The sequence below is a fragment of the Dryobates pubescens genome, chromosome 8, assembly GCF_014839835.1.
Source record: "Dryobates pubescens isolate bDryPub1 chromosome 8, bDryPub1.pri, whole genome shotgun sequence".
In the NCBI taxonomy this organism is placed as follows: Eukaryota; Metazoa; Chordata; class Aves; order Piciformes; family Picidae; genus Dryobates; species Dryobates pubescens.
Window position 1 is genome coordinate 35,181,439 of NC_071619.1, and position 21,472 is coordinate 35,202,910.

General features: G+C 51.0%; 1 protein-coding gene across 1 annotated transcript in view; it reads left to right on the forward strand.

Annotated features, from left to right (window-relative positions):
- Positions 1 to 21,472, forward strand: part of BOC (BOC cell adhesion associated, oncogene regulated) — a 60,131-nt gene that overhangs the window by 24,244 nt on the left and 14,415 nt on the right. Inside the window, exons 3-7 of the mRNA XM_054163689.1 lie at positions 9,790 to 9,957; positions 10,584 to 10,862; positions 19,018 to 19,164; positions 19,968 to 20,111; positions 20,722 to 21,015. Of these exons, the coding sequence (XP_054019664.1) occupies positions 9,790 to 9,957; positions 10,584 to 10,862; positions 19,018 to 19,164; positions 19,968 to 20,111; positions 20,722 to 21,015 (1,032 nt within the window). The remainder of the gene's footprint in view (positions 1 to 9,789; positions 9,958 to 10,583; positions 10,863 to 19,017; positions 19,165 to 19,967; positions 20,112 to 20,721; positions 21,016 to 21,472) is intronic.

Here is a 21,472-nt window from a genome sequence, read left to right on the forward strand (position 1 = left end):
AGTGCTCTTCTCCACTGCAGTTGCTGACAGGGAAGGGGAACAACCTGATACCCAGCTCATGATGGAGTGGGATTCAGTGCCCTGATGCCCAGACCAGAGCTAGCACTTGCTGCCCACCCTACAAGTCCCACAGAATCAGCCCCCAGCAGAGCCAGCCCCTGGGCTTTCCTTGCCCAGGTGCATGCTCTCACTCATTCCCAGATCCTTGCTACATGCTTTACCTCTTTGTCTAAGAAGGAAAATGTGTACACAGATGAATTTTGTTACTTCTTGTTATCAAACATCCTGAAGTGAGTAAGCCCTTTTAGCCACTGACATGAAATCTGTAGGACATGGGATTGTTTTCACTCTGTTTAGTACAGCATCTGGCTACTGCACTGACCCTGATCTCTGGCTTTAGTTCTGAATGATGAAGTGGGTGTTGTTTTCTCCTAATGAGATGTGATGCTTCATGCAAGTAGTACAGTGCAGTAATCCCCTGCTTCAAAGACTGAAGGTCTGTTTTCGCATCACACTTGTCAATGAGTTGCCTCCTCTCTAGTGTTTCTCACCATGAAGATGCAATGTTGCCCCCTTGCAAAGCCTCAAGTAAGTTAGGCTTTCTCGCTGCACCATGGGACATGGGGCGAACTGAAAATGCTTCGGAGCATGTAACTGATCTCCACAAATGTGTGGCTACTTTGATGTGGTTTTCTGAGGGGATCTTGACCCTTTCTCCTAACAGCCTTGGCAGGAGAGTAGGTTTAGCTGCAACGCTGTGTACACTTTGTGGGTGTCTCACAGGACCTCGTTACAAGTGATTTTGGTAGCTCTCTGACATTCGACATTCAATCCCCTGGGTGCACGACCTGCACCTCTTGGTTAAGTGCTGCAGATGTGGAATCCCTTTGGGAGTCCTCAGCTCTTTATGTTAGTTGAGAGGCTGGTGAATCTAGGAGTGGATCAAGGATGAGAAAGGTGGTGAATGTGGAAGAAAAGTTATCTAAAGTTATAACAGCTCTCCCAGGTTGGGACTGAAGTTGGACTGAAATGTTCTGATAGGAGAGGTGTCGTCTCCTGGCCCCAGGGGCAATGCCAGCGACTGCTGTTGGGCTGCTTTCCCCCCTCACACACTTGGGAGAAGAGGCCAGAGAGCAGCCAGCAGCTCTGGGCTTGTTGCAGCAACAACATCTGTTTCCTAGGTGCACTTTGTTTCTGAAGAGGCTGCGCAGCACGCTCCATCTGCGCCCTTCTCTTCTTGTGTGTGTGTTGCTTGTGCCGTGTTGGGCAGACGAGGACACAGGCTCTCAGGGGAGGCCAATGCTTCCTTGGGAGGACCCTGCGCCAGCCTCTGTGCCAGCGCTGCCTCTTGGGCTCTTTGCACCCAAAGCAGCATTGTCAGCATCTTGACAGCTGGCTGGCTGCATGCTTATTAGCTGCTACTTTCCTCTTGCTCTCCACCTCTCCTTTGCCACCTTAACCACCTCCACCCTCCTCTCTCCCTTCCCCCTTCCCACTTCTGCCCCACTGGCCCTTCGGGAAGCCCCCAACCTCTCCAGATTAGAGCTCTCCAGGGACTTGGTCCTTTTGAAAGGAAGAAAGGCGGGGGGGGAAGAAAAAGGGGGGAGTGGAAAAAAAAAGGGGGGGGTGCTAGGGGGGAGAGGAGGAGGGGAGGAAAAAAATTTATTTAGGAAAAAAAAAAAAGAGAGCAAGAGAAAAGAAAGAGGGGGAACAGAAGAATGAAAACAGACCCAAGGGGCAATAGTCCCTCGAGCCATTTCACTGCATTACAATGAATATGGACTCTATTAAGCTCCGTTCTGCCTGTTAGTGTTTCCCAGGGCAACACAGCTCCCATATGGCAAGCATGCAGCAGATTAGGGTAGGCCTCCGGGCTTCATTGAGGGCCCAAGGCTTGACTGGCAGTTGAACCCCATCCTTTCCCCCCCCCTCCTCACACTTGACACTGCTTGTGTTTATCTAAAGCAAAAAAGGCCGGGGTGGGAGAAGGGGGCATTTGGGGGGTTATTGTCCCGGGCAATGGGAGAGGGCAGGGAGAGGGATAGGGGGGTGAGGAGGGAGGGAGGTGGGATGGAGGAGAAAGGGGGTGGGGGGTGCAGCCTCTCATACATATTCAGGAGGGGTCTTGAATGGGCAGAGGAGAAATAAAGCAGATGGAATTCATGTTAAAGAACAGCCACAATCCACCCTCCAAAAACAAGAAGAGAAAAGCGGACAGCCTTAAAGGAGCGTAGGGAGCAGCGTTTATCCAATTAGCAGGGTTGTCAAATTGAATTTACTCAGAATGGAGGGGAAGCCGGGGGGGGGGGGGGGTGGAGAGAAGGAGGGAAATTAAGTGTCTAGAGCTTGGGGGGAGCACAATATTGAAGAAAGGACGCAGGGTTTCTTTCTTTCTTATGCTTTAGCCTTGTCTTTTCAAGGGCTAGAGCTGTTTTCAGGGCACACCAAGGGGCAGCGAATGCCAGCGCGCATACTGCATTTTAGTGTGGGGCTCCTCTCCTGCTTGCAGCGGGAAAATGGTGCCATATCCCACAGGGCAAGGCAATCCTCACATCCCCAGCCCACCTGCAGTGGGGCTGTCTCAGGCTGGTGGGTCCAGCCACTCTGGGACCACCGTGCCACAGGCATTGCCCAAGGCAAGCTGTGCTCACTGTGATGCCACCACCCTGGTGACACTGGGGAGCTGGTGGCTGGCGTGAGAGTCGCATTTCCTTCTTCAAGCTGTCTCACGTTCACTGGCTGTTGAAATGCCAAAGTGAAGGGGTTCACTGGGGCTCAGCAGTCAGTCTATCAGTGCCAGCTGGAAAGTGGCACTCATTTCAGAGGGACCGTTGGATGGAGAGGTGCCAAAAACCACAGGCGCTGGGTCTTTAGGGGGTGCAGGCAAAAGTCAGGCAGGCAATGAGAAGACTTTGTATCCTGTTGCTAATTTGAACCCAGCATGCCCAGTGCCCTCCCTGGTTATACCACAGGCTGCTAGGGAAAGTAGCTGCCCAGGGCAGTAGCTTCATCTTGAGAAAGACCCCAAAAATGTCACAAAGGTCACTGTGTGTTTTGTTTGGTTCATTGCTGGTTTGGTTTGCATGAGCAGTTCTGTTCAAGCAAAAAGAACTGTTTTACCTGCAAGTTTACTTTTTTAGAGAGAGGTCTATTGCCACTGAGTCACTGAGGATTTGCTTGAAGAAAATCTGTGGTTCTTTTTTAGGGTCTCCCAGCACCCAAGCACAGTTTGTAGTTTGCAGGCAAACTTGTTCGTCTGTGTAGGGATGGTGCCATGCTAGGTTTTGCTCTGTATATATTCTTTCTCCCAGTTATGAGCTCGAATTTACCTCAGGCTTTCTCTGTTGTGGCTTCTTGATGGACTAGCTGAGCTCACAAGCAGCCAGTAAGAGAGTCCTTTTTGTCTAATCACTTTAAAAAAGGCGGGGGGCGGGGGCACCTCCTCACACAGTTAATCAAGGGCTGTGTTAACAGAGCTAATGCACTCTGAAGTCAGGAGCTTTCAGAGCTACGGAGAGAAGCAGTCAAGCTTTTATTCCTGTTTGCACATACACTGTGCTACCTCCTTGACTTTAAGCATGGTGGTGTAGCATTGGATGCTGCCTCCTTCTGTCCCCTCCTGACACTACCCACTTCCCATTTGGCATTCTGCTGCTGCCTATGGAATCTGCACCCTCATCTCTGTTGTATGCCTGTACTTACGTGGAAGGGGGAGTGTCTCTCCTGCTGCGAACCTCTCCTTTTCCAAAGCCATTCATAGAGAGTGAGTGTTTACGTAGTGGTGTGAAATTAATACTTTGGAGTGGAGTTGGGAGTTTTGTAGAGGTTAATTTTGCTCTCTGAGATGTTACTGTTTGATAATGTTGGGACAAACAATCAGGAGTGCCCAGGTTGAGTTCCATGCCCAGGAGTGATGTGGGGGTTTGAACAGCTGACCTGCTCAGGTGTGCCACCTGGAGAGAATTTCTTCAGCTAGAGGATTACAAAGTTGTATGGTGGCTTTTTTCTGAGAGAGGCATGTAAGATTTGGGATCCAAGAACAATTTGCCTGATCCAGGTCAGAGAGCTTTTGATTTCTAGTCCTGCCACTGCTTTGCTGTGTAACCTTGGGCCAGGTTAGCTTCATTTTTGAGTCTTCAGATTCCCTCATTTGTAAAGCAAAAGGGGGCAATGTGGCCCTCTTCTCTTTTGCATTTTCAGAGCTTGAAGCTCTATGGAACAACAAAAAAGCCACTGTCTTGTATTAAAAAGTAATGATTACAAGTAAAACTGGCACATTGTACTGTGTAAAACATTGCTTTTTCTGAAGAGCTTAAGTGTCAATGTATAAAACAGAGAACTGGGAGTATCATTGTCCCTACTTGACCTGTTGGAAATGGAGACCAGCTGCAGTGAATTCTCCAGAGTCACCCAGGGTGTCCCCAGCTGGACCTGAGTCATAGCAGCCTTTGCCTTGGTGCAGATCAGCCCCTTCCTATTCCTGCTGTTCCAATCCTGCATGAAGAGAGGCTCGCAGTCTGGCCGCTTGACACAACCCCACACCACCTTTGTGTACGTTGTCCAGTTTTCCCCATCTCCCAGCCTGCCTTCATTCCCCGACCTCCAGCCTACCCACAGAGCTGGGCTGTGTGGTGCAGGGATGCTGCCCCGGAGCTGGGGGCTGGTTCCTATTTGGGAGCCTTGTAAATGACAGCATGGCAGTAACAAGGGCTGCTTGGCTGGCCCTCGTTAAGCAGGAGGGGGCTTGGAGCTGTGAGCAGCATTTCCTCAGTAAAACCTTCAGCTTCTAATCACCAAACACCTCTCCTGCTGCCAGCCCTTAATTCAGATCCCTTTTTCCTTTCAGGCTTTATCACCCACCCCTGCACCACACACCTTTCTCCCCTTTTATATCTTCACCTCTGGTTTCTCTTTCTTGCTCCGCTCCCTTTCCAGTGCCCTCCGTCACTGGGGCACAACTGGGACTGCATGCAGGGGCCTCGGTGGGCTTAGGTGTGTGGTGGAAAGCCAAGCCGACAGATTTTACACCCCCACCACCTCTCCATATCTGATGAAGCTCTTGTTAATTTTGTTCTCCTAATGGCCCCTCCTTTGATTTACTGGGCTGTCTGAAAGGGATTTAGAGCTCCACGGACAGGAAATTGTTATTTTAACCCAGCAGGAAAGAATTACAAATAAATAAACAATTTTTGTTTTCCCTCCCCAATTAAAGCTCTTTAAATTACTTTTAACTCTTTCTTTTCCCAGATAGCAAATAAGCATGAGCTTTCAGGGCTGGTGGTGTCAGTGGCTGCAGAAGTGTTGGCAAGCAGAGATCATAGAATCATTTCAGTAGGTAAAGACCTCTTAAGATCATCAAGTCCAACTGTCAACCCAAGACTGCCGTGGCCATTACACCATGTCCCAGAGTGCCATGTTATAGTGTACCTGCCTTGGAGACAGGAGGCAGCAGAGCAGGACACCATCATGCAGTAACCTTGCAGCCCCTGGCACAGCCTCCTGCCCGGAACCACCAGCTCTGGGAAGGCAACTGGAGGGCCTGGGGCCTCTTTCACTCCCCAGCTCTACTGCCTCTCCCACCGCACTCCACTCTGGTGCTTGCAAGGAGGCCGGGGCAGATCGAAAGCTGCCTGATTAATAAAGTTCCTTGCTTTGCACTACTGCAGGCTGCTTAAGGGCAGCATTTTCAAAAGAGGTCAGCTCCCATTTAGGCATCGAAATAAGTTGGTTGCCTATTCAGGAGAGCTCAGCATGTCAAGAACTGAATGCTTTTGAAAATCTGGCTTCAATTGTGGAAGCTGAGCATTTCGAAATCTGGCCCTGGATCCTAATAGTTCTTTTGGAATTGATGTTTTCATTCATTTTCCTCATTATTTTTATGCTGGCCGTTTACTTTTTGTACTTCACTCAGCTGTGAAAGAAATGGCCACATGTCCCTGTTCAGAGCTCACGCTCTGCCTGCAGCTTTGGGGAGGTACCATACACTTGTTGCAACACACCTTCTTTCCTCAGTCTTCGCTCAATGCTCTTCAATTGGCCCAGGGCCTTGGCCAAATTTTTTGCTCTCCCCTTTTTTCTCCTCACCTATTGCCCTTCGTCTTTTCACAGACCTGAAGGCAGGCAGTTTAGTGGTTCCATCGATGTGCTTGGGTGGTCCCAGCTCACGAAGGGTCCGTTACACATTTCTGCGCCTTTGGCTTTGCCCGTCTGGCCAGAGGCTCTGCGTGATGCGGAGCTGCAGGGAGGTCTGGTTGGAAACATCTTTGCCTACCCCCTCCCCCAGCATGGGCTCCAAGGAGCAACTCTCTTCTGTCCAACATTTTTCCATCCTGCTGCCAAACCCATCCAGATAGAGGGAATGAGTCAATTTTGCTCTGTAAGCTTCCAGCACTGAGGAACAAGATGTTAAGTCCTGCTCCAAAATGTTTCTTCTACACTGGTGGAAGGCTTTCTGTCTCCAGCAAACCTTTTAGTATGTAGTATTTTTAAGCCTAAACCACCTCAAAGTCTTTTTGGGATGAGTGCACTTTTGGGATCATCTTGCACATCAGCAATGATGCCAATAGTGCATATTTTGGGACTTTCAGACCTCGTGCACTTTCATGGTCAATGGTGATTTGCCCAAGATGGCTGTGGTATAACAAAGGGTGCTTTGGTGGCTCTCTCACATGGAGAAATTAACTTGAGTAACTCAGACTGGGTAATAATAAGACTGATAAGAAGACTGGATGAGGCACTTAGTGTTGATTAGATGGTGTTGGGTGATAGGTTGGACTTGATGATCTCGAAGGTCTTTTCCAACCTGGTTAATTCTGTATTCAGATGGTCTCCAAGTCAATAGCGAAAGGATCTCATGTAACAGCATGTGCTGATTGATGGGAGAAACTTCAAAGACTCCCTTCTGTCCTCAAATGAGGGAAGGATGAGGTGTGTGGGAGGGAAGTTGCTATCTTCCTGGTTTGACACTGGAGGGTACCCACAGTATCAGATGTAATGGGTTTGTAGAACGACAGTATGAGTCGCTGATCTTTCTGCCTGCCTTCGGAGTACTCCCAGCCTGATGCACGTTGGCCAAGCTCTGTGCATGCTCCTGTATGCCTGGAAGCCATACCGGGGCATGCCAAGCTTGACCTAATCTGTCCTAGCTCTCAGTAGGGCTTGTGGCCTCACAGCTACACTAACAATGACTGTGTGACTCCTGGCAAAGACCTACCTTGCCTGGAGCCTGCTGGGTAGGGTGAGCTCCTGTTGGCCTGCGAAGTGCCGGGTGAAAAGTGTTCTTTGTGGCACCTGCAGCACGCCAGCTGGAGGTCACGTCACTTGGCATTGCTTCTTTTTGAAGGAAGTTCGTCCAGCTCAGAAGAGGTTTTCTTTTCCTTCTCTCCCTAAGCAGTGCTCTGAGGCATGGTGCAGGGAAGGGGCACAAGGATGCATGCAAGCTACCTAGGCAGATTCTTCTTGTCACCAGGTGGACCTCAGCATGTCTTGACCACGGACATTGTACTCTGCTATGCTCTTGCACCTTTGCTGGTACCAGAGGCTAAGCAAAGTCACCAGAGAGTAGCTTGGTGAAATTTCCCCAAATGCTGCATTTTCTTGCTATCAGCAACCAGCCTTGCCTTAAACACTGCGCTGAGCGTCTCCTGGGGGGAATCTGTGGTTGCCCTTACCTCAGGACTTAGGAGGTTTAATTTTGGGAGTTAGGTTTGAAGGACTTGTCCCCTCTTTTTAACTGAGATGGTTATGGAAAAGACATGCTCAAACAGGTAGTAGCTTGAACAGTGCCCGTGATGGAAATAGGAAATGCTGCTCTATGGAGTCCAGGTGATCTTGAGAATGTTGGTTGTAGCTGGAGTTTGTTGTGTATCTGCAGGGGGAACAGGAATTATAACTGCTGTTTGGGCTGGCTGCCGTGGCTAGTTTGGTCTTGGGCTTCTTCCTTGCCAGTGTAGACATGCCACAAGAGCAATTTTGAAATGCCTTTGAGACTTGCAGGTCACCTTAATGCTGCAGCTGGAGGGAACTCAAAATCCTATAGCTGTGTTGTGATGTCCATAGAGGCAAGTCTCTTCTTGACTTCATGCCTTTGTCAGTGGTTGAAGCTAAATTCATTCTGATATCCTTGGGGCAGCCTCTTAAGGTCTTTAATTGCCCTGTCCTGGCTTGTCTGCTTTAACATCACTTATGACAGTCTCTCCAAAACAGCTGCTGTGGTCTGCAGGTCTTCACAGCAACCTGAGTTGTGACAGGCAGTCTTGGGCTTCAAGTTTTTTGGAGATTGCTGATACTTTGGAATATGAACCTGGTGATTTGTTCAACTAGGGTAGTTCAACTGAGAACAGGCAGATCAATTAATGATAGAATGGTTTGGATTGGAAAGGACTTTAAAGATCATCTAAATTCAACACCCCTGCAATGAGCAGGGACATCTTCCATGAGACCAGGGTGCTCAAGGCCCCATCCAACCTGGCCTTGGACACCTCCAGGGAGGGTGCATCCACAACCTCTCTGGGCAATGCATTCTGGTGTCTCACCACCTTCACTGTAAAGAATTTCTTCCTAATATCTAACTTGAAATCTTTCCATAGGTTTTGTCTCCTACTGTAGAATCAAGGTGAATTGTGTCAAGTGTAATCTGCCCTCAGCTCACTGCACTGAACCTGAACAAATTTAGAACTGGGCATTTCTTTTCTGATGAAAAAGTGTCACCTCTCTGTCAGATTAATTCCTAGCAGAGGTGCCTTGAAACTCTTCTACATCTCCTAAGGAGTTCCATCAAGATTGCAATACCATGTCCCTGTACTGGTGAGGCCACACCTCGAATACTGGGTTCAGTTTTGGGCCCCTGACTGCAGGAGAGATATTGAGGTGCTGGAGTGTGTTCAGAGAAGAGCAATAAAGCTGGTGAAGGGTCTGGAGAGCAGGTCTTAGGAAGAGCAGCTGAGGGAACTGGGATTGTCTAGTCTGGAGAAGAGCCTGAGGGGAGACCTCATTGCTCTCTCCAACACCCTGGAAGGAGGCTGCAGTGAGGTGGGGGTCAGTCCCTTCTCTAGTATCAGGTGATAGGACAAGAGAAAATAGAGGAGCAGACTGGAAGTTAGGAAAAGTTTCTTTTTGGAAGGAGTGGTCAGGCATTGGAACAGGCTGCCCAGGGAAGTGATGGAGTCACCATCCCTGGATGTGTTCAAGAAATGTGTTGATGTGGTTTTATGGTCATGGTGGTCATAGGTTGATGGTTGGACCTGAAGATCTTGGAGGTCTTTTCTAACCAAAACAATTGTATGATTGTACAGGTATGCCAGGTATGCCCAGTAACCACATGGCTGGTGTCTCAGGATGAGACTGTGAAACTGCAGGATCACCTCTGTTTTCATGGAACTTGTACTGCCCATTTACTTTTGTCTTCAAGCTAGAATACAATCCAGACACAGCCAAGAAGTGGCAGCAGCATTTAGCAAACGTTTCCAGTGACACTTCGTTGGAAATGTTTGTGTTTTGCTCCTGGACATTGCTCTGTGTGCATTGCTGGCACAGTAGAGACATCTGCTCACAGTGCCAGGTGTGAAGTGGGCAAGAGGAGGATGTGTGTGCATACGTGTAGGTGTGTGCTGAAGATGAGTCTTTGAAGAATCACAACCATGTTTGGGAAGAGGTTGGAGAAGTGTTTGTAGCCTCCTCAGACCTCTGGCTTGGTGAATCTCTGGGAATTGTTGGTAGAGAAGCCAGGCAGGACTGGAAAGCAGAGAGAAGTCTGAGGGTTTCATCCCTTGTGTCTCTTGTCATCTGCAGGAATCAGCTGTCACATATCGACTGCATCCCCTGAGGCAGCTTATGGGACCCTTCCCCGGGCGCCCCAAGACACGCTGCATGGGATGGCAATGACACGTGGAAAGAAGAGGCCCCTGTCCCCCATACCTTGCCTGATCCTCGCAGCTGCCAGCTATTTTGCTGAACTGAGTGAGTTTCTGCTCTTACCTGTTCGTTCCATTTCCTTTGTGTTTTGTCTTGGTGCTGTTTAGTGTAGCCATGCCTCAAACACAGAGTAGTTTCCTTTCTCCACTGCTTCCTTAATAGCCTTGACCAAAGATCTAGGTTCAAACACTCCTCCAGGGTAGAAGGGGATACACTCAGAGTTTAAAAGGGCCATGTAGTGATAGAATGAGGGGCAGTGGTTTTTAACCAAGGTAGATTTAGGTTGGACATTAAGAGGAATTTACAGTGAGGGTAGTGAAATACTGGAACGGGTTGCCCAGGGAGGTGGTGGAGGTGCCATCCCTGGAGACATTCAAGGTCAAACTTGATGGAGCCCTGAGCAACCTGGTGTAGTTGGAGAAAGCCCTACTCACTGCAGGGGAGTTGGACAAGATGACCTTAAAGGGTCCCTTCCAACCTGATACATTCTGTGACTCTGTCTGGTTGGTGCCAAGAAGAAATGGGACTGGTGTGCATCTCCAAGCACTAGGGGAGCTAAATGGAAGCAATGGAGAATGCAAAATGTACCAGCACTGCGCTTTTTTCCCTTTGTCCTTTCTTTTGCTGAGTCTCACTAAGCTTTCTTATTCCCATTTTTTCCTTCTCTGCAGGTGAATCTCTGCAGGTCACAGTGCAACCTGCCTCCACTGTCCAAAAGCTCGGGGGCCCAGTCAGCCTTGGGTGTGTGGTGGACCCCCCTGGAGTGAACCTCACCTGGAGACTGAACGGGAAGGAACTGCCTGGATCAGATGAGGTGCTGGGTATCCACATCGAGCAAGGGAAGCTTGTCATCATGGCTCTCAACAACTACACCGTGGGGCGATACCAGTGCATCGCCGGAGTGCCCGAAGGAGTCATCGCCAGCGTCCCTGCAGTGGTCACATTAGCTAGTGAGTAGCTTTAGTTCTCTACCATCCCCTTCACTGCAGACCATCACATCTCGAGAGGCTCATCCATGATCATGTTGTTCACATTGGCATCAAGGGAGAGCTGCTTTGGTTTAGGCCATTTTGTAGCACTTTTGATCGTGGCCTGGCTGTTGTGTTGTGGCCCAGCCGTGACTCATGCAGCCCTCCTGTGTGGTAGGCTGCAGACCTGTCCTTCAGTGACAGTTGCTGCAAGACCACAAAGAGCAGGAAATACCTGAGTGGTGGGGTTTATGTATATGATTGTCTTCCTGGCTGTCATGCTGCCACATCTGATTACTGACTTACTGATCAAGGTTACCACAAAGTACCTGCTGGTGGCCAAACCACTGCCTATGCTGCTGCAGAGTTGTTGCCAGCACTGTGTCAGTGTGTGTTATGTTCTACTTTTCTTCCTGAGGCACAGAAAATGAAGTCCCTTGCCCTGCTTGTGCCATGATAGGCCCTGAGTTGCTCCTGGGTTCATCATAGCCGAACTACCAGCCTCTACATTCACACCAAAGAAAGGTTAATCTGTTTGTGGTGAGGAGGTGCTCCTAAGCACCTGCATTAAGTGGCTGGTGGTCCTCTCTGCACCATAGGGAAGATCCCTTGCCAAAAGGCAATGTGAGGGAGGGTTCCATGGAGATGTTGAAGGCAGAGACTGTACTGTCCTCATTTGGTAATGCAGGCACAGAAGTCAACAGGGGTTTCAGGAGAGCAGAGTGTCTAAAAGCACTCCTACAGAGGATTTTCTTCTTTAAGGGATGGGAAATGGTGTTCATTACCACTGCTGTGGTCTCAGTGGGGCATGCTCCCCCTTTCCAGGGCTTTGTCCTTCTCCTGTGAGGTTGCAGTGACATGGCAGAAGAGAACCACCGTGTTTCTGAGCCACAGCTCTGAAAGAGGGACTTTGCTGCTATCCCTGAGCTTTAGTGTCCCTCACTGCTGCCCTCTGGCATTGACAACAGACAAAGGGAACAGTGTGGATAGGAGGGGGTGTCTTAGAGTGGGGAATTTCTCTTACTGGCAGCTGATTTGGACCAGATGTTATACCTAAATGTAAAGAAATGTTGTATTTGGATGCATCTGAGAAAGGACAACCCAAACCTGCTCTGAGATAGGGACACTACCCTTGTTTAAGTGACATGGAGTCTAATCTCCTCAGAGATCTGTGCAGTTTTGGGTGGAGCAAGTGGGTGCAGATGAGATCACCATCCCTGGCAGTGACAGGGGTGTGGAATGGGCTTCATCTTGCAGGCAAAGGGGAGTTTGGAGCTAAGTCTTAAGAAAATGAAGAAGTGAAGATGTTTGTGCAAAGTGCAGGCTGGCTTTGCTTTAAAGCCGAGAGCTGTTGGCTTGTCACTGATACATTAATCAGGAGTGAAATGTTTAGGCCAGGCTGGTGGGAGGAGGAGATGAAGGAAAGCCAGGGGAGAGCTGCTGAACTCTGAAGCGAGGTGGGAGGGGGTTGTCACGGGGCCGAATCTGTCAGGGGATTTGGCCTGAGCCCCATGCTGAGATTAAGTTTCGGAGAACACATTCCAGAGCAGAAAGGGAGCTGTGTGCGCTGGTGGCCTGATAGAGGGAAGGAGAGGAGGGGAGAGGTGGATGGGATTAGCAAGGGCATGGTTTGCATTTAGGAGAGCAGGGTCTGCACAGCAAATCAGCATGACTGTTGGACCTCTCTCTGCTTTGGTCTAGCCTCAGTGGTGGAAACAGGTCCTAGAGCACCAGTAGGTCCCACGGTGTCCCTCAGGACAAATTGAAGCCAGGACAAATTGAAGCCCTCTCCAGGCACCAAATCACCTTCAGCTATTGGAGAGAGAGGGCAGCCCAGGAAAGGTGTGAGGCTCAAGGTATGGGAAAGAAACCTTCTGGAAGGGTTCAAATAACCAGTGAGCTGGAGGCTGCTTCCAACAGTGGCTTTGAAGCGGTCTGGAGTAACAGTGGGCACCAATGTGTTGTGGGACTGAGACTGAAAGCTGTGGTAGCACATGTGCCACCGGCTCTCACTCCTGCTCCAGACCTTCTCTACAGGGCCTTGCTCTGAGCTGGATCAGTGGGGACCATTGCCTTGAGTGTGAAGAGGGAAGCCCTGGCAGGTCAGCATTGCAGTTGATACATCCCTTTCAGATCACCTTCTGGGCTGAAGGAAAACCCTCTGCAAGTTTTATCCACATCTCAATCATTTTGAAGGGCCAGAGGAAGAGTGACACTGGAATGTGACTGAAAGCAAGGAGGGTTGGGTGTGTGAGTAAATCTTTTCAAGATTTAGGTTTATTTTGGAAGAGGACCTGGAGTTATTGGAAGAAGTGTCTTTCTAGGTTTCAAGGGGTGTACATTAACATCATCTGGCCAGCTTTTAGGCTACTTCCACCCCTTCCTGCCTCTCTTGGAGGAAACACCCTCGAGCCTGTGCATGGTTGACTCTGAGAGCCTCTGTGGTCTTTGCTGATGGTCACAGCAAGCAGATAACCATCACTGCAATGCTGGCAACCACTCTGTGGCCTTGAGACTGATACCTCTTTCTCCCACCTGTGGCACAGCAATACTGAGTCCATCTCTGCTCTCCCTGATTCAGAGGGCTGTTTGAAACTAGCGTTTAATTCCTCCAGCCAAGATGAAATACCTAATCATGTAGAGCTGAGAGGTGGAGGATGGAGGGACTTGCAGAAAGGGGAAGATATCTTTAAACAACAAAAGAAGCGACACTTCAGGCATTACTTGGACACTTTTGTTACAGCCAACCTTGTGCTTGATAATCCCACACTCAGCTGCGGCAGCCTGTGGCACACTGGTGCAGATGGATACCTGTTGATCACTGCTGGCCTGGCTGTGCTGCACAAGATCAGCCCTGTGTGGCCCTGAGGTAGCCCTTTGGCCTGGTGGTGACGGGCTGGGGTCTGGGACAGTTTGCATGGATGAGGCAGGGGTATTCCTGGGTTGATATGGCAGGCCCTAAGCATTCAATAAAGAGAAAGATATTTCCTCTGCCCCATTTCTGGTAGTAAGGCCAGAAGACCTGCTCCAGCCCCTGTCCTGGGTGGAGGTGCTATGTGAGAGAGGGACAGCAGCAGTGGACTCTGGTGGGGCAGGATAAATCCACGAGGGACACAAACATAATGCTGTGGGCTGGCCCTGTAACAACAAAAGACTAGGAAGGTTTAGAGCCCTTGGTGGAGCTCACAGGAAAGCTGAAGTCTGGGGTTGGAGCTGGTGGGCAGAGGTGGGGAAGACCGTGCAACTCCCAGCCTTTAGCTGCCTGTGTGGACAGTCAGTGCAGTGAGCAGAGCAGCGAGCCTGACCTGCAGAGGTATGATACTTAAAGAGATGAAGGGTGCAGCAAAGGAACTCCACCTGCTCTAGTGTAGCAGGGACATGAGGAGCGCAGGGGGACTGCATCCTGGGGACGCTGGGGAACAAGGGAGGCTTGTTGCCCCGTGGCCTCCAGCAGCAGCGGCGGCGAGGGCAGCCCTCGGCTCTGTGGCGGCGTGTCGGGGAAGCTGGGCCTCAGTGTGCGGCGCTCCTGGGCAGTGACCCTGCGCGGGGTCGGGCTGGGCATCCCCCAGGAATTTGCAGCTGCTTTCTGAAGACAGCCTCATTCATTTTCCTCACTGCCTGGGCCTCTCCTCTGACGGCTCTCCAGAGGCCATGGCAGGAGGGAAGGAAGGGGGAGGCTGCTTGCTGGAAAAGCTTTTGCTGAGCAGGCATGGGGGCTCTGGCCCCGGGGGCAGAGGTGGTCTGAGCAGGAAAACACAGGTGGTGGTTGGTGAGCCTGTGGAGCTGTGGCACAAGTGCTGTGAGATGGGGCTGGGTCGTGGCATAAGGAGGTGTGCTCGGGGGTGAGTGGGCAGGCTGGGGGCTGTGCCTGTCCCAGGTCGCAAGGAGGAGGCTGGTGGTGACAGCACCGGTGCCCAGGCTCCTGTGGTGCTGACCAGACAGGAAGCAAAAGCTGTAACCCCAGGTTTCTCTGAGAGCTGAGGGGGTTAGTGGAAGGTGCCTGCCCACAGGCTGTGGGACTCCTATTCCTGTGCATTCCTGTTGTTGGAGTCTCTCCTTCCCTTCCCTCACCCTTCTCTACAACAGAGATGACTTTCACCTTGAGGGATGACATTTTATTTACTACAGCTTCTTCTCCGAAGTTATTTATGGTCTCCCATTCATTTAATCTGGTCTGTCTGGCCTGCCTTGTTGCTTGGCCCTCAGCCCTGGGATTCAGCTGGTTTCCCTCCCCAGTGACAGCAGCACAGTTAGTTGCAGGGCTGACCCTCTGTGCACCCCAGCTTGCCCCATTGTGCCTGAGAGCAGGACACAAATGGACACAAGCAGTGGCATTTGGTTGCACTCCCTTCTAAACAAAACAAGAAAAAAACAGAAAAATAAGCCCTGTTACCCTGGCAGTGCTCTGTGTGTCTGTAGCACCTCCCAGCTGGGCTGGGGCAGTGCTCTGTGTGTCCGTAGCACCTCCCAGCTGGGCTGGTGGCTGAAGACTTGTGTCTTTTAAGGACAGGGACAGGGGCTGGCACGCTGGGTACCGCCATATGAAAAGGAAAACCCAGCCAATGGAGAGGGGATGTGGTTTCTTCCAGCTGCAGTGGGGATTAGGCTCAGGGTGCAAATTGCATGTTACATGGCTTCTGCCAGCTGGGCAGCTGAAGGGGTGAGTCCTGCATCCCTCCTGACACTGACCCTCTCCTCCACCGCTCCATGCACTGCACTGTCCTGCCTGGTAGGGGAAGATATATGTGCCCCACTCCCATCTGAGGGGTGGCTTATTTGAAGTCCCCAGGATGGAGCTGGATGTCCCAGCCCAGTGCAGCACCCTCTGTTTTGCTGTGCTAGGGCTAAGTGCAGTAAGATGTGTGAGGAGGGGCTCGTCCCATGCCTGCAGAGTGGCATGGGGTGCTCCTGGCCACCGCTCACCAGCCTTGGCTGACCCATCAGTGTTGATGGACAGCAGTATGTGCTAGTACCAGCAGGGAGCAGGGTGGTGGAGAATGCCCATGGCCAAAAACAACTGGCAAAGAAAACATTCTTGTTTGCTGTGGGGGAGCAGGAATTTGGGGGAGTAGTTTGGCAGGAAACCCTTACACTTGCGTATTGGAAAACAGGCCATCCCAGTGCTGACCTGGTGTTTTTCCTCTCAGCTCTAACAGCTTTGCTCCAACTTGCTGGTGGCACCCTTTTCTTGCCCAGCCACCCCAAGTACCTTTTCCTTTGTGCTTTCCCCCATCATCCACAGCTTCACCTCTCAACCCTCACATCCAGGCTGGGAGGGAAAGGCAGGAAAAGCTAGAGGTCCCACTCCCCACCACCCAGTCACAGCTGTGAGCAGTGGGCTGAGCTGCCATCTGAGGGGCTGCAATGATGGGGACACACATCTGCCCAGCCCAAGGTCATCCTGGGGGTCCCCTGACACAGGAACATCATTTTCCAGTTCTGAGAGCGTGGTGCTCCTCGGTGGACTCTGTTGTGCCGGGCCTGCGGGTCTGCTTTTGCTCTGGGCTCCTGCATCCCTTCTCTTTGGGGTCTGTGCATGCATGTGTGCGTGTGCAGATCCCTGCCAGCATTGCTGCAGCCCTCGCCTTGGCTGCGGCATCTTCGCTTGGCTGTGCTGAACGCAGACCACCAAGGCGCACATTGATTTCCCTGATGCTCATTTGTGTTTTGTTGATCGGAGAAACATGCGTGATGTGGGCAGGCGACGCTGGGCTCTTGCCCCTTCTCCACCTCCTTCCATTTCTGTGGCTCGGATTTTATTCCCTGATCAAACAGGAAAAGCAAAGAGAGGAAAATAGCCAGCACCCTTCCCCTCCCCAGCGGTAACCTTCCTTGTCGGAGGGGCGCGAGGCGCTGCCAGCCTTTCACAAGTGAGGAGTTAACCTTCATCTGGCTTTAATACCCAGTGGAAGCGGCTGCCCTGCTCAGCCTGTCTGAAGGGACTAATCCTGTTGCTGAAGTTCCCCCCTCGTCCTTCTTTTTATTATTATTTTTTTTAAGTTGAACGACGCCAAGAAATTCCAGAAGTATGAAGCATGTTCGCTGCAAATCATTTTTATGACATTGCAAAACCTCCCCTTTTCTTTTCAGCCTCCTCCCATTCCCTCAGATCTGGGCCCGGGAATGCCGGCTCCCCCGGCAGCTGCCCAGCAGCCCCTCCACGCCGCTCTCGGGGAGGCTTTCTCTCTACCTTGCCAAGAGAGCTGGTTTTTATTTAAACTCCATCAAGGATCTTGTTTTAATCAGAAAGTCTACTTGAGAAATTTCATGTCACTTTTCCATGACTGTGGGTGGGAGAAGCTTGGAGCCAGAGTTGTCTTTTGCTCTTGGAGCGCCACTGCATTTCCCAGAGAACAAAACCACATTTTTTTGCTGGCTGAGGCTGCCAAGGGAGGCTGCCTGCCGCCCGCCCGCCGCCAGCCCTCCTGCTCCCCCACCAGCCCCAGGCTCTCCAAACTGCCCGAGGTCACAGGCACCACGTCCTGGGATGGGTTTGGAGGGGCGAGGGAGCTGTTGACAGCGCATGGCTGTGCCGTAGTGATGGATGCAACACTCTGCCTTGGTGTGGGGTTTTGAAAAGAAGTGTGGTCTTGTCCGTATTTAGCAGCGTGCCACTCGGGAGTCCTGGGTCCCAGGGAATATCACAGAATGGCCTGGGTTGGAAGGGACCATAAAGATCATCTAGTTTCAATCTCCCTGCCATTGGCAGGGATGCCTTCCACTGGACTAAGTTGCTCAAGGCCCCATCTGACCCAGCCTTGAACACTTCCAGGGAGGGTGCATCCACAACCTCCCTGGGCAACCAGTTTCAGTGTCTCAACACCCTCACTGTAAAGGATTTTTTTCCTAGTATCCAGTATAAATCGATCTTCTTTCAGCTTAAAGCCTTTGTCCTATCCCTACAAGCCCTTGTGAAAACTTTCTCCCCAGCTTTCTTGTAGGTCTCCCTTCAGGTACTGAAAGGCCACTCTAAGTTCTTTCCGGAGCTGATGTTTCAGCTTGATCCGTGATAGAACAGTGTGACTTTGTGACTGACTGTGGGATATGCAGCTGGCACTAGTGGTTGCCTGGGCTGGTGCACAGCACTGTGCAAATGCATGTGTGGGACTTCTTTCCTTGGCACAAACACTCTTTCCTCCCAGCACAGGCTGACCCAGACAAAGTTTGGGCTTGCAGTGCCCAGGAAAGTTTTACCATTGTGCCCAGACAGAGCAGGGACTGGTTTTATCTCAGGGAAGCTCAGCAGGGCCAGGCTGGCTTGCTGCCTGCCCTGCCAGATCTGCTGGATTTCACTGCAGTCATCTGTTCCTGCTTTGAAAAACAGGGAAATCAGAAGTCAAGCACCACTCCCCCCTGCCCTGCTGCCTGTGTCAGCCCTGCTGCCTGTGTCAGCCCTGCTGCCTGTGTCAGCCCTGCTGCCTGTGTCAGCCCTGCTGCCTGTGTCAGCCCTGCTGCCTGTGTCAGCCCTGCTGTGGGAGCAATCTCCATCCCAGCCTCGTTGGGGGATGTGTGCTGGGCTGGGGTGTTTTCATGGCCTCTTGAAGAAGGGGGCAGCTGTGCTTGGGAACATGTGAAGCATCGAGGTTAACCAGCCTTCAGCCATGAGATATTTGATGGGAGCCAAAGTGCCTGGAGTGGAGGCACTGGAGGAGCTCAGGGCAGCTCTGGGAGCATTCAGCATTCACACATCTCCCACTGTGTTGCTCAGAGTCTTGGACACCCTTGAAGCAGGCTGTAGTCCTTGAGTTATGACTGAAAAGTTAGCTTCTGGGTAGTGCGACAGCAGCCACACTTGAAAGAGCAGGTGGCAGAAGAACCGTTTTTGGCTGCCTTTCAGCGCTGCAGCAAGTTGGCTTCTTTTTCACTCTCAGGCCAGGGTTTTCACACCCAGTTTCTCAGCCATGGAGCAGGCAGTTTCTCCACAAGTTGTGTTTTGACTTATCCCTTTTGTAGGGAGGAGGAGGAAGGGGAAAAAAAATAAACTGCTGAAACCAGGCCAGTTTCTCTAACTGCTGGGAATGGAGCAAAGCTCTGCCAGCACCAAAAGAAAACATCCCCAGGCCAGAGGAAGAGGATGAACTGACACCAAGATGCTGAGCCAGCCACTGAGATGCCCTGTCCTTCACTCTCCCTGCAGATCTGAAAGATTTCAAGTTCGATGGCCAGCATGTGATCGAGGTGGATGAGGGGAACACAGCTGTGATCGCTTGTGACCTGCCAGAAAGTCACCCCAAGGCTCAGGTCCGCTACAGTGTGAAGCAGGAGTGGCTAGAGGCCTCCCGAGGTGAGTGCCACAAGTATCTGTCTTTCTGGGTCCCTTCCAGAACCCTCAGTTTTACCCTTCCCTCCCTGCAGTAGATTTCTCTTTCTGTTGCCTCCTTGCTGTCTGTTCACCACCAGTCTGAGCACAGGTTAGTTTAGGGACTCTCCCAGATCTCTCTGATAGCCCTGCTGCCTGGGACTGGCATTTGTAACACCAGGTTGCAGTAAGGAAGATGGGGCCAGAGAGTTCTCAGTGGTCACCAGTGACAGGACAAGAGGTAATGGGCATAAACTTGACCATAGAAGTTTCATCTCAACATGAGAAGGAAATGTTTTACTTTGAGGGTGGCAGAGCACTGTAACAGGCTGCCCAGAGTCTTCATCACCAGAGAATTTCAAGGCTCACCTGGACATGTTCCTGTGTGATCTGCTATAGTGTTCTTCTAGCCCAACCTGGATAAAGACAATTTTGATTCTGGGGAAATCTTGAAAATGTGGATCTGAATTCTGCAGCTTCTCTGCATCTGCTGCATGGACCAGTGGAAGGGACCCTCGAAAGTTGGACAAGATGACCTTTGAGGGACCCTTCCAACTCAGTGCATTCTGTGATTCTGTGATAAGCTAGCTTCACCTGAGGCTCTGTTCCTTCTGTTACTGTCCCCCCTGAGATCTGAAACAACCAGCATTTCAGTGCTGTTGGTGTTACCACGTTATTTTTTCCCTTCCCATTTGTCCACCTTTCCTTCAGGGCTCTGCATGTCTTTCAAGAGGCTGGGTGGGAGCATATCTTGTGACCACATGCCACCTCCTCTTCTCTCTCTTCAGACAATTACCTTATCATGCCATCTGGAAACCTTCAGATCGTCAATGCCAGCCGAGAGGATGAGGGAACTTACAAATGTGCTGCCTACAACCCTGTGACACAGGAGGTGAAAACCTCGGTCTCCAGTGAGAGGCTCCGTGTGAGACGTAAGCCACTTGCCTTCCTCTTCTCCATAGAACTTCCAGCCCTGGGAGCATGTACCAGTGCTAGTGAAGCTGGCTTTCGGTGTGAACTGACAGTTTGGCCTGAGATTGTGCCAGGGGAGGTTTAGGCTGGACATTAGGAACAATGTCTTCACCTACAAGAATGGGCAGGCACTTGGAACAGGCTGCCTGGGGAGGTGGCAGTCACCACCTTTGGAGGTGTTCAAGAAACATATGGACATGGCACTTTGGGACACGGTTTAATGGCCATGGTGGTCTTAGCTTGACAGTTGGACTCAGCAATGTTTTCCAACCAAAATTCCCTTCCAGCAGCAGAAGTCCCCAAAGTCTGCTCCTGTGGTATGTGTGTGCAACCCTGGGATTTCTGTATCTCCTCAAGGTTTGTTCTTGGTGGTGGACAAGCAAAGGCCCTTAGGTCTGTGTGTGCACACATCCCTTAAGGAGGGTCCCTCTTGGGCTGTATTGCTGTTTATTTGCCCCCAGCACAGGGTAGCAGCACGCTAGCCCTACCTACACTCTGCACAGGCTGCTTTCCCATAGGCCACCTTTCTTCCTACCCATCTCTCTTTCCTCTTCCTCCTCTCCTCACCAGGCTCCACAGCAGAGGCAGCCCGGATCATCTACCCCCCTGAAGCTCAGACCATCATTGTCACCAAGGGCCAAAGCCTCATCCTGGAGTGTGTGGCAAGCGGGTTCCCCCCACCACGTGTCACCTGGGCCAAAGATGGCTCCAGCGTCTCTGCGTACAACAAGACGCGCTTCCTGCTCAGCAACCTCCTCATTGACCCCACGAGTGAGGAGGACTCAGGCACCTACAGCTGCACAGCTGACAATGGGGTTGGGGAGGCTGGAGCTGCATTCATCTTCTACAACGTGCAGGTGTTTGGTGAGTGCTGCTGCAGCCCTTGTTTCAGGAAGGACTTTGACTGTCTCACTGCTTTCAGGGGAAAATACTAATGTTGCTGTGCTCTTCCTTTCCCTGGGCAAACCACAATGTAATGCAAACCTCTGCTTGTGGTTCCACTGGCTGGAGATGATGGATCCTCCCTTCCTCTGCAGAAGCTCTTCTCTTGTCATTTGTGGCACTGGCATTGCTCTAACACTTTCTAGTGGAGGACTGGCTTGCCTCTTAGACATATTTAACATTGTCATAGGGAACCCATCAGTATGTCTTGCTTTTTGTTTTGTTCTGTAGGGAGAGAGATCAGATGGGAAATGGAAGGGATATATTACACTTGGCTTTCTACCATGCATCCTTCCTCTTCTCACAAGCATTAGAGAGGTGAAGCCTATCTTTCATTGGATTGCATTTCAACCAGGTGCTGATGTGTTGTTTTGACACA